The 13,824-nt window shown below is 40.3% G+C and overlaps 1 protein-coding gene across 1 annotated transcript in view; it reads right to left on the reverse strand.

Annotated features, from left to right (window-relative positions):
- The window catches only part of Spata16 (spermatogenesis associated 16), a 293,053-nt gene that overhangs the window by 189,462 nt on the left and 89,767 nt on the right, over positions 1–13,824 (reverse strand). The window contains exon 3 of the mRNA XM_048452627.3: positions 2,366–2,511. Coding sequence (XP_048308584.3) covers positions 2,366–2,511 — 146 coding nt within the window. The remainder of the gene's footprint in view (positions 1–2,365; positions 2,512–13,824) is intronic.

Genomic DNA, 13,824 nt, shown 5'->3' on the forward strand with positions numbered 1-13,824 from the left:
CACACATTGGGCAGCATTTAGACAATGATCAGTACCCTGTCACTTGTATTTTATTTTATTTTATTTTATTTTTTTACTGTTTGGCCTATTAGCTCAGGTTTATTATTAACTAGTTCTTGCAACTTAAATTAACCCATCATTTTTGTCTGTGTTTAGACACATGGCTTGATACCTTTTCTCATTAAGGCATTCTCCTGCTGTTTCCTCTAACTCAAATCCGGTAATCATAACCTCTGATTGCCCAGTAGCCAGGCAGGAAGTATTGGCTGGTAGACGAGAACAGGAGAATTCTGGAAATAGTCTGCATTCAATACCGAGGAACCCAGACACAGAGGAAGCAAGATGAGAGTGCCTTGCTGAAAAAGGTACCAAGCCATGTGGCTAACACAGACAAGAAATATGGGCTAATACAAGTTATAAGTTAATAAGAAGCCTGAGCTAATAGGCCAAGCAGTTTATGATTAATGTAGGCCTCTGTGTGTTTCTTTGGGACGGAACGACTGTGGGATTGGGCAGGACAGAAACCTTGGTCAGCATTCATCTCTATTGGATCACATTTATTACTTAATGCTCAACTTTAGAAACAGAAATGCAAATTTTTTTACAGCAGAAAACAGTAGACAAAAGTCAGTCTCAATATTTCACATCATCATCATCATCATCATCATCATCATCATCATCATGTTTTACCTCAGTTATGTTCAGGGTTTTGAAACAGCTTCCCTATTTTTAAAACAGAAAATACCTGATTCTAAACAGTGCACTGCCACTTCCATCATCAGTGATAGTGACAACTTATTGTCCTTCCGTTTGAATTACAGATTCTTAGTTCTTTCTTCTCATTGCATACTTTCATAACCAAACAGAATTGTTATGTGATCATACCATTTGAGGTACTTTCATGATTAAATGTGATATAAAACCCCCTCAATCCTTATTGACATGCAAAAGATATTTTACATATTGGTTTCCTTTAGTGTGTGATCACGCATAAAGGAGGTGACATATAATTACTTTATTCACATCTCAGCTCATCATTGCTTGCACATACCTCTGGAGTTTTAGAAAACTAGTCTCAATCATAATGAGTTTTCCACGTTGTACTCCCAAATAATCCTGACATTCTAATATTTTTGACATACTGAAATATGTGTTTCCATTACTACTTCTTTCAAATGGAAATTGAACACTATTCTTTAAAAGGCCATGTTTCCTGATATTGGGGCTCTGACTGCATAAAACGTTGCTAGATAGGCTGGTGAAGAAAGAATTTTCTTTTGGAGTCAAAAGGAATATGTTTTTCTTAGTCTCTGCAGTTTTCTTACATGGGAGAATTTTTTCAAGAAGGTTATCTTATGAGGTTCAAAGTAAGTGCCTTTGTTGTCTGTAGGTCCTTGCTGTGGAGTCAAGCCCACTCTCAGAGCTGTGAAGATGGTACAGCATTTCCATCCTACTCAGTGCGGTTTGTAATGGACGCAACTCACGTTGGTTAGTGACTACTAAGATGAAGGTTTGGTTTGGTTTTTACATTGACATTAGTTTTGCCATTTGTATACAAAATAGTCCAAGGGATGTAAGATTAGAAAATGGGAAACAAAAAGATCCCAGCAAATTGCTGTGAGCCAGGCAAGAAGGGACAGCTGAACAGTACAGCACAATCCATTCATCCTTGCTGCAGGTTTCAGTGGGTTATTCACTGTGAGAATAAGACCTTTCAGAAATTGACTATGAGGCAGGTACATTTTCATAGACTGCAAAGTAGGCCCAGTAACCATGGAGATTCTAGGAACCCACATGGTTACAAAACCACACAGAATTCCACAGAAGGATGCAAACACAAAAAGGATGGAGATTGTTATCTGTTATTGTTATTTCATGCCTTTGGAAAACTGTCTGGAGGACATCAGCATCCTTTGAATCAACCGTACTGACACCAGATATCCATAGTCCGAGTTACCGTGTGCTCCCTCACCAGCACCTCTCTTCCTTACTTTCTCTTTCCCTTTCTTTGCTCATGCCGTTTGCCCTTGCATTGTGAACAATAACTTCCGGGTCTCTTCTTCCTCTAGGAATTGAGATCTTTTGTGGGCTTCAGGATTTGCTCAGATTCACAAATCAGGCACCATGTAATTTTTTGGGTTTTTCTCTTTAAACTAAAACACAGTGACAGGTAAATCCAGACATGTGTGTATAGTTCTCACCAGTAGACATTAGTGCTCATTTTACCTGTGTGCGTGGTTTAGAACAAGGACCGTTCTTACCGTTAGACATTAGTGCTCATTTTAACCTGTGTGCATGGTTCAGGGCAAGGTCAGACACACACATGTGCACAGTTCTCACTGGTAGACATTAGTGCTCATTTTACCTGTGTGCGTGGTTCAGGGCCAGGTCAGGTTTCCTCATCCGTAGGTAGCATGTGACGAGCTTGGTCTCAATGAAACTGGCCACGCTTGCTATGTCTTCGGCATGCGCGTCAAACGGCTTCCCCAGAACTGCCCCTTTGCTGCAGAGCTTCAAAAGAACAAGACTTTAAGTTGTCATTCTGCTGCCGCAGTGCTAGCTTTTTAATAAGCAAGATGTACACATGTGCAAATAATTTTCAGAACTATGTAAAATCTTAATATTTTGATTGTAAGTTAAGTGATTCCTGTTCATTATTGTGCGAGTATAATAAAAATGTCATATTTTACTGTGAAATTTTACATATAAAGTATTTTAAAGGTGTGATAGATATTGAGGAGTGGCATTTGCAAAAATGTCTGTTTTAAAATGAAAGCACACAATAAGCAAAGATATGAGGAGAAAACCTGGCATAAATTATATTAAACACCAGTGCTTTTATGAAAACCCAACGGAGCAATAATCTAGCTCACTATCAAGTTTGATTTAATATAATAAGGGGTATCGGAAGTAAACTCCTAGGAGCCATTAACATGATCGGTGATTAATTTGAGTCTGAATCAGATTCTCGAGGATGTTACTGAAAGAAAAGTGAAAAATTTATTAGGATTTATTGGCAGAAGCCACGGTATCTGAGAAACATGGCAAGAATATGGAATTCTTAATAAAAATTCCAGGAAGTCAGTGGTTTCTGGGCAACATAGGCAAACTGTAGGAAGAAAATAATTAATATTTTGTGTGAACTACAAACATTAACAAGGTGTCAGTAGCATGACAGTTGGTCAGGACTTCTTCCCTCCCAGAGTTCTCTAACGCTCTTGCCAGGGAGGCTTATGGGGAAGGGGAAACTACACCTTCTGCCCAACGACTTCATTCAGAATACCTGCTTCTTGGCTCTTCTGTATCTTTATTCATACTTATATTGAGAGAAACACTCTCACTGGAGATAACAATGCATCCAGTCTTGTGTCCGGCTTGTTATTAAAAATGCAACTTTGTTGACAGTAGTTACCTTCTGTTCTAAAGTATTTTGCCTTTTTGGTTTTATCTCAAACTAGAAGCACTGTATATCCTCTCTTATTTATAGATCTCAGCTTTGAATCTTTGGACAGGAGTAAGTTCAGAAACCAGGAAAATAGAAAGGACCAGGGCCAGCAGGAGTAGGAACCCTAGGAGGGTTGAAAAAAGGGGGTGAGGGACTCTTACTTGTGAAAAGAGGAGAAGGATGATGCGGAGGGAGTGGGAACGAGCAAGTATTTATCCTAAGGATAAACACTAAGGAGGTTTGCAAAAGCCATATGAAGTATATCACTTTGTTTCCTCAAAAATACATATGAAATATACATATGTAAGTCTATGTGTACATGTGTATACAGTTTAAATGATTTAAATTATGCTAAGAGGGTGATATTGTTTTCCCACAAGCGCCATAGGCTAACAGAAAACCCAGTGCCAGACCTCCCTTTCAGTCATTCATTGGTCAGGAAATCCAAGAGACTTCCAAAACAATGCAGGCTAATGCTGTTGCCCTTGGTTGCTCCCCTGAACTTGAAGGTAAGGCCACATGGCTGAAGACAACATACACTTTAGACACATGACTGGACAGAATCAACCTGGAAGCTTCTCTCAGAGAACCATCTTTCATTGTATTTGGAGGTTCTATGGAAGCTTCCAAGGGAGCAAAGCAATCTGTAGTACTATCCATCTGTAAAGCTCATGAACCACAAAAAAAGATCAACCAAGAGAGACAAACTTAAGGGGGAAATAAACTCAATACACCTTTGAGATAATAAAAGCCACGTCACTGGGCTCAAATCACATTCAAAAGGAGGAAATTTGTAATCAGAGACTGCACATTCATTTCCTGGCCACCCACACCCAAATAATCACACAAAACTATATTAATTACAACACTATTTGACTGATAGCTCAAGCATATTCTAGCTAGCTCTTACATCTTAAATTAATCCATTTTTATTAATCTATGTACCACCACAAGACTGCGGCCTACCGGTAAGGTTCTGGTATTATTCTCCTTCGGCAGCTACATGGTATCTCCCTAGTTCTGCCTTCTTTCTCCCAGCATTCAGTTTAGTTTTCTTGCCTAGCTCTGTTCTACCCTGACACAAGCTAAAGCAACTTCTTTATTAATCAATGATAATAAAACATATTCACAGCATACAGAGGGGAATCCCACATCGGAAATTTATGCTGGTACTCTAAGGCTAGCCCACTACCTGGCATGTGACCTCTTGGAACCTAGTAGAGAACCTACTGCAGCCACTTTCCCAGACAGAGTAAATATTAAGTACAGACATGTCGAGCTCAGACCCTTATTAAGAAGCTTCTGTATGCAGCAGAGATCTCCTCAGAAATGCACAACTGGCCAAAATGCAGAGGTCAGCTGACGATGCACAACCCCAGCTGATGCATCTACATCAAAACCTGTACATGTAAGGTCAGGGAATATTCTGGAAGACTGGACAAAAACATTTTACAAGCTAGAGGAGCAGGGCATTTACTATAAGACAGTGTCTTCTGTGTGTGATAGGGAAGCTACATGGAAACAAGACTACCTTGGTGACATCACCAGTTGATGTGACAACACAGACAGGGGAAATGGGATAAGGCACACTCTAGATGAAGAACTGTAGGCGATAAATGTCTGCAGAGAGAAGGAGATTCTTCTGCAGGGAGGAGACCCCCATGGTTATCCATCCCCAAATGGTCAGCTATAAAATATATACATATGAACAACACTAAAGGGTGTTAGCATGGTATACACACATGCACATATGTACATGTATGTGAGTGTGTGTGTAGCAATAAAATTTTTAAAAAGATAGTTAATTTGAGAGGGAATAGACAGAACATAGGAGGAATTAAAATGAGGAGAGAGTGGTAGACAGTTAATAGGGTAATATTATCACAGGGGTAAAATTATTAAAAAAACAAACAAAACCAAAATAAGTTATTTGGAAAAGAATGTAGAATATAGATAGTTCATATTTCTAGTTCACATTGCTAGTTAACTGCCACTTTGTCTTGTTTTACAGTTTTATATTGTTTTAAAACTCTTTGCCATTTTGATAGGTAGAGCATGTATATACATCCCGTAGATAATGTTTCCTGAGCACCTATTACTATGTGCCAGGTCAGCATTGCTGCATTCACATTTAGATATGAATTAATTAGGCCTTTTTCCATCAAGTTTGAATAATTGTAACTTTGCATACATTTCTGTTCCTAATCCTTGCCTATTTCTTTCTTTTATTTTTTTTCTTTTTTAATAGTTATTTAAGTACAGGAATTATTACATCTTTTCTAACAACAACTACATATATGAACCCAAACAATTTTACCTCTAAACTACCTTTCACAAAAATGTCGAATTTCATTCCTATCTTTGCAAGTGATCTCAGAAAACACTTAAAAAACCATTTCAATTACTTGGAAGACAAAGGAAACCAGAGTATATGTAGGGGATACCATGGAACGAGCTCAGTCAGTGCTAAATTTCGGCAGTTCCTGGAGATAACGTGGTGAGACTGGCAACTGACACAGGTGGAGTATGTGTTTCCTGGAGTCTGACTTCAGAGCTGTGATTGTAAGCAGATTTTAAAATGGAATTGTAGAAAACATAACCTTTTAGACATGTTGTAATCTGACATGCTTTCCTCTCCTCTATCAGTCTGAACCTACAGGATCTGAAAATAACAAAACAGAATTTTCCAGAAAAAAATCAATTGTATGACCTAACTACTAATGCAAAACAAACACAGATGGAAATGTTACTATAATTCATGTGGTTTTACTCATAATCTCCTAGTATTAAAGTTGTAAACTTTTTATCACTTAAATAAAATCAGAATTTTTACTCTTTGTAAATTCTTAAGAGAAGAAACAAGCCAATCATTGTCTGTGTTATTCACTTCGTTGTGTGTGGACAGACCTTCGCTGTCAGGCGCATCCTGATGAACAAATGTATAGGTCCCACAGAGAAGGGTCTGTGAGTACTCCATTAGGACACTTAGATCCCTCGTGACAAGAGGGAGCGACCTCCAGACTTCTTATATTAAAGACTGTCTAAGATACCGAGAGATAGTGAAGAATAAACACTCAGCCTTCCGATGTCTGCAATAGTCTCCACGTTCATGACACTCAAGGACAGAAAAGCAATAAAAATGACCATTCGTAACACACAAACGAGAACACTTCATGAAAGCAAACTCTCAGACAGCAGTGAAAGACAAGATAATTTGTCAGCTCAGATTAAAACAAGGAACCAGCCCGCTTCTGGGTAGGTTCTGTGTGCATTTGCGATAATCTTACTCTATCAATCAAGCGCTGCAGAGTTGAGAACTTTATTGATTTTATCAAAGATTGCTGAGCTGCTATTTTCAAAGCAGTGCATTGTCGAAATCAGCTCGGAATAAGGTGAAGTGTCCTGTGCTAAAGTGGAGAGTACGGGCCCAGGTCAGTATGGAAAGAAGGCCGTCATCGCCATCTTAACGACACTGTGCATAGTTTGTGAAACTTTAACATTCCCATGTGGGCATTTTCACAGACTGAGTGGTTAAGTCTCCTGAAGATGGAGGGAGGAGTTTCATGTGGTATCTGTCAGTCTGATGAAGGAGAGCCACTGAACCCTGCTTTATTTGCTGAAAAATATTTTCTTCAAATATTTAGCATATTAAGACATGGAGTTACAGGAATATAATGCATTAAATTACAGAATTCTAATTTCAGTAAAAATATTTTAAATCAGGAAAAATAATATTAAGTCTTAGTTTTTGGTTAAGAAGGAATCCCAGATCATTCTCAAGAAAACACAATGAAAAATTACAACATTTAAAGGAATAATGCACTAAAACCTTTTATAGATAGAGTTGTTTTAATGAGATGGTAGATGTTAGAAAGAGATTTCAGTAGCCAATTAGAATCAAACTCAAATTTCAAGAAGAAGATATATACTATACAAAAATATTTGTTTATTTTCTAGAAATAGTAAGGTGATTATACTCTGACATTAGAAGATACTTTTCCTAAGGTTGCTCATATTTCTTCTAAGTAATAAATGACCAACCTATTTTTAGATATCATGGACAAAGAAATTTCAAAGTTCGTTATTGGATTTTTTTTTTAAAAAGCCCAATAGTAACAGATATACTGTCTCATTCTCAAAATGATTACCACACATTTTCCTTCAAGTAGACCATCATTAGCAAGATTTTTTAGGGTTAATATGTTAGCTTTCTTAAACTGTTGAACAATGAGTGGCAATATATTTTATTCTAGGACCATACTTTTTAGAAATCTCTGAAGATTTGTGAGGATATTGTAAGTCTTGAGGAACAAGACGCTGGTTTGAGTATGAAATGTTCCCCCCGCCCCCAGGCCCCTGGGCTTTGGCACTTTCAGTTCGGCAGGAGCTGCTGTTCTGGGAGGTTTAGAAGTTGACTGGGGTTGGCCATAGGGGCCCTATCTATCCTGGCCCTATTCTGATCTCTATTCCCTGATTCCCCTAGATGTGACACATACCAACCACACATTCCCAAGGTCACCACATCACCATGCCTAGGCCAGTATGCAAACTGTACCCTTTCAAATCATACATATATACCAAATTTTGGTAAAACACACACTCACACACACACACACACACACACACACACACACCCAATTTGAGGTGTGGAAAAGACACAGTTACTTTGAAAGGATACACACATGCCACAGGAACACATGAAGATATTCCTGGCAGCAGAGGAATGTGGATCAGGAGTGGATTACCCTTGCATTTCTACAGAGTGGTGTTAAACAGTGGCCGTGAGGTGGCTAGGACTGATGTCCTCCGTAAGCCTCGACATGTGGACACGTGGCTCTAGTTGCCTCGGTTTGGAGAAGGAGATGTGGCCTTGCTTGGGGGAAGTGTGTCACTGAGGCTGGATTTGAAGTTTCAACAACCATTCCTAGTTAGTTCTCTCTGCTTCCCATTTGTTGGTTGGAGAGCGAACTCACGGCTCTTGGCTCCCAGGTGCAGCCACCACATCTGCCACTTGCTATCCCTGCCATTTTGTATCCTAATCCTCTGGAACCATAAGCCCCAAACACACCCTTATCAGTTGCCTAGGTGTTTTATCACAGAAATAGAAAAATAACCAGCACAGACAGTATCTAAAGAGAGGCTGAAAACCCGACCCCAGTAGTGAAGGCTCATGGGACCGATGTGTCCTCTAAATGGCCTGGGAACAAAACTCAAGAGTGAACTTTGTTATGAGTTCTGATGCCTTGGTTGATCAATTCATCTTCAGGGGAGAAAACCGAGTTCTGGCAAGCTAATCTACAGAGCTGCTCTACAGAGCTCCTACTACAGAGCTGCTCTACAGAGCTCCTACTACAGAGCTCCTACTACAGAGCTGCTCTACAGAGCTCCTACTACAGAGCTCCTACTACAGAGCTCCTACTACAGAGTTACTACTACAGAGCTACTACTACAGAGCTATTACTACAGAGCTCCTACTACAGAGCTCCTACTACAGAGCTCCTACTACAGAGCTCCTACTACAGAGTTACTACTACAGAGCTGCTCTACAGAGCTCCTACTACAGAGCTCCTATTACAGAGCTCCTACTACAGAGCTCCTACTACAGAGCCTACTCCAGCTCCATCAAGTTAGGTGGGAGATTCTCCCCAAACATCTGTACTACAGTTTGTGCATCCAACCCTGTGAATTTCCAGTCTGAAATGAGATGGGGAGACAGAAGAGGGCATGCATTTGGAAACATTTCTAGAAATTCAGCAGTCCTTTGAAACCTCAAATCTCATCGGCCGTGACACACCTCCTCCAAGGCCACACCTCCTAATCCTTTCCAATCAGTTCAACAAACTGGGCCCAAATACTCAATATCTAAACCTAGAGGGCCACGCCCATTCAGACCTCTGCGACGCCTGGTTCTGCGTTACAGCTGCTGCACAGACTTGGTCTGTGGTTTCCACTTTATGAGGCAGATGGAAATTCTTCTTCACGGCTTGGGCACACTGGGGAATAAGTCAATGAGAACACTCCCAGCTCAGTCCCTTCCACCTTCTCTCCACCACTTAACTTTTATTCTCCAGAGATTTTGGTGCTTTGTTCCCATTTTTGTAAATGTTTATTTTCCCACAAAGTCATTAGTTTCATCGAGACCATAAAATCTGTCATTACAGTGGAGAATACTGTTATTCTGAGATCATCTTAAAACCTGTGCTCCGAGGTGGCCTCCTTTTGACCAGTCTTAGTACTTGTGTAATTCTGATGGCTCTGCTGATTTCTCAGCCAGAATTACCAGAAATTGGATTATTTTATTTTGTTTTCTTTAAGAACAACACGCTCAGATAAATCTGTGAATTTTCCTCTTTCTAACTCATTCTTTTTGACTTTATTTCTCCCTCTTGATTTCCTTTTCCGTGGTTGTTTGTTTGCTAATGCCTTTCAATAGTTAATTCATTTATTTCAGTTTTTCTTATGCATAGCTTTGCAGTATGCATCTGTGATTTCTCAGAAAATTATTGCTTTTATTTTCATGTCTCTTATGAGAGCTAGTTAAGAAAGAGTGGGCTTATTATTTTTCAAAACTTTACCATCTGCTTTCTTTATTTCTTTTGCAAGAGTGGGCCTTTGCGTGGATTATCTGCTTGGTTCGTTTACATCCTGTCTTTTATGTTCATATTAATTTTTATTAATTCCCATAAGCCTGGGATTTTTGCGTGTTATGCTTTTATATTTCTTTTTGAAATAAGGTCTTTTTGTGCAACTCCAAGCTGGCTTTGAACCTGCAGTCATTTTTCTTGGCCTCCTAAGGGCTGGGTTACATAGGAGAATTCCTGGGATTGCAGGGCAGCCACCCTAGCCTGTGTGGTGTGTCCCAGGCCAGTAAGAAACTGTTTCAAGAAAAGGTGTGCAGTTTCTGTAAGTGACAGCTGGGGTTGATCTCCGACTGCCATAGGCATGTATAGCATATGAACACATACCTGAACACATTTGCACACACGTACATAAATGCCCCCAAATTATAAAATATTCTTTCAGTAGCAAATAGTCCTTTGATTATTTGGAATGAGTAGTTGAGATAATAGAATTGTAGGAAATAATGAAAATTTGAAAAATTAAAGATTAAATTGCAGAATAAATTTTAGACTAAGAAACAAGAAGCCAGAAGAATTTATCTTATGTTAAATAAAATTAGAAATGTATAGGACAATTTCTAAAAGGTGAAAGATATTAAAGATTCCATTAGTAATGAACTCTAATTCTGAGACACAGTCACATGTTAATTGCATTTAAAATCTTGGTGACTCTAAGAAGTACGTAAGGTAGATATTATTGCCCCATTTTCCAGGTATTAAAAATTGTACCAAATCATCCGGCAATCTGTTCAGTTATTAACTGAAGCTGGGATTATGCTTAAATGAGAGTTCTGTTTCTTCTGTAAGACTCGGTGGCTTAACTTGCTCATCTGCCGCTTCATCCGCTGTCTGGCTCTCCTGCTGGAAAGTCGGCAGACCTTCTCTTCCCAGTGACTGGTGATTTTCCTCTGCACATAAGTCTTCCGGATGCCACTCAAGCTAATGTTTCCATTTCCTAGTCACATGCATGAAATTCTGTCAAAGACCTGCTTTGTGGCAGAGGAAATAAATCTGGGCAAAATGCTCCAACAGACCAGGCTGTTCTGCAGCTCACTCCGTGCCATTAGACCTGAAATATGCCCTGTAACATGCTCCCCTTACCCTTGAGAATAGTAAGGGAGCAAACAGAAAAAGTAGCAAATGCAAGATGAACTTCGGTCTGCAGGACTCACTGCTCTTCCAACTCTTCTTGTTCTATCAACGTGGCGGCTCAACTCGGGGAGCAGCTCTGCTGAGTCGTTTCTGCCCTGGACATAATTGACGAGACTTCACAGTTACGCATAGAAGGAGAACAGCTTTGCGGTATAAAATAGCATTAAACATCCCAGAAATGACTTTTCAAGAGGAGGGAGTTCTGTCTGTTGGTGTTCTGATTGCAAAAGACAAAAGATCCTCCTAAGTCTCCAAAGTAGGCAAGCAAAGGGCGTGGAGAGCGCTTACTTGTTTGTGTGCGATTGGGAATGGAACCCGGGCCCACATGCACACTTAAGCGAAGTCTGCCGCCAGCCTAGACACAGACACATCCTCGTTCCATATGCGTCAGTTGTTTTCCCTTTAGGCTTTAAAATAAAATCCCAGCTGGAGCCTGTAGCGCTGCAGCTATTGTACCTCTTGCTTTCTTCAGGCTCTTCTCGTGGGCTAATGGATGTTCATGGAGGAGAATTAGGCACAACAATTTTGCCTCTATCTTCCAAATTTCTCGACGGGATCTTTGAAATTCCTTGTCAGACACCAGTGCCTTTCCTTAGGGATTAGGGCTTTTCCACTCCGGTGGTGGTACACGGGGTGGGGACGGAGATGTCTTTTCTGCTCCCTGAGGGAAGAGAGAGCATCTCCACTGTGAAGAATAACGCCGGGTGGTGCCACATTTTCATGGTTATTCATGGGGAGGAGGGACGAGTCGGGAGCTCATCACTTGGAACTTCCAACATGGCACACATTGATCTACTCAAATTTCTCCCCAGGAGAGACACTTGGGTTTGCAAGGCTAAAAGAAGTGAAGAATTATATTCACACATCACTGGACTTTAAAAGACCACTGGGGTTTCCAGAGCCTTGCTTTTCAGCCAAGTAGGCCATGGTGTGACCTCTATTAAATTTATGAGAAATAAGGCTACTCCCTGGGTGACAAGCTGTTGAATGACAGTTAGAAGTAATTAATCATTTGTACTCCTATTTATTAAAATAGCTGTGCCACAGCCTTGACTTTTTTTCTTCCTAGTTGTCCTTAAAGTTGAGGTGTGGCCACTGAGGGCTCACTGCATTGTGTTTTACCGTGGTCGGACCAGCTGCTAACCTGTGTATGCTCTGAAGCATGCAAATGACATACATCAACCTTCGGGACTTTTTAAAGGGACACCCCAAAATGCTAGTTACACTATGGGTATGACAGATAAAATGTGGAAGGAGTGAGATGAATTAATACAATAAATCTTATCTTGTCCCCTGCATTTCAACTCAGAAAGCTAGACCTTTAAAATGGATATAATATTAACAGGTTTGCTTATTTTAAGGCGGTTGTCCATATTGTCAGGTAGATATATTATCCCAGGCAGACTAAGCTCCCGTGCAACAGGTCCAATCCAGCACTTATGAAGAGCTATGTATTTGGCATTGGAATAACTCTTTACAAACAGTATCCCAATAAAAACAGCGCTTTAGAAATGGTTTCTTATTACATAGTATTACTACTAATTTTCCAGTGAGGAACTGGGATCAAGAGAAGGTATTAAGTCATCAGCCTGCGGTGGAACTGCAGTTCAAATCCATGTCTGCCGCTCATCTCAGTCTTAGTATGCGATCCTGTCCCTCAGCCGACTGCCAGTGGCAAAGGATCGCCTTCCTATTCATGGCCACTTTTACCATCCATCTTTTTCTCCTCTGTCATTGGTCACTGTTTGTCTACATCTCCTCGTCTCCGACTCTCTGTCTCTCTGTCTGTCTTGTTCCTCCTCTATCTCCTTACTAGGTTACCATTAAGAAGATAGTAGGATGTGGGTTAGATAGGACAACTCATAGATCAACACCTATTGGACAAACAGATAAGGCACTTTTGCACATACTAATCACTCTTTTATTACACCCTCCTATTTTATAGAGGAAGTAGAGTTGGTTAATTCCAGCAGCACAAAAGATTAGACCATGTGGAAGTGGAGACCATGACCATGTGATACAACATCACAGAAGGTTAGACCATGTGGAAGTACCAAGAATGACAGCATGATGCCAGCAGCACAGAAGGTTAGACCATGTAGAAGTAGACAGAATGTTCATGTGATGCTAGCAGTATGGAAGGCTAGACCATATGGAAGTAGATACAATGACCACAGGATGCCAGCAGCATAGTGGGTTAGACCACATAGAAGTAGAGACAATGAGCACACGATTCCAGAAGCACAGGTTAGGCCATGTAGAAGTAGGGACAATGACCACATGGTGCCAGCAGTACAGAAGGTTAGACCATGTAGAAGTAGAGATAGTGACCACGAGATGGATAAGTAAGGAGAGACAGGGAAAGGGCCAGGGTTCTGCTATTCTCAAGTGGGCGCTTGCTGACGAGTGCAGGCCTTGGGTCCTTGTGTCCGGCAGCCTGGAAAGTTAGTGGTTTTCCTTCAACAACTGCTGGCTCCCTGGGCAGTAGTTTCCAGATTATTCTTTCTCCTTTGCAGGATAATAACCATATGAAGATTAGTATTTGGAAGACATTTGAGGATAATGTTTGTGAGACTCTGGGCTTTAATGTATAAACTTAAGATATAT

The sequence above is a fragment of the Myodes glareolus genome, chromosome 20, assembly GCF_982192425.1.
Source record: "Myodes glareolus chromosome 20, mMyoGla1.1, whole genome shotgun sequence".
Lineage (NCBI taxonomy): Eukaryota > Metazoa > Chordata > Mammalia > Rodentia > Cricetidae > Myodes > Myodes glareolus.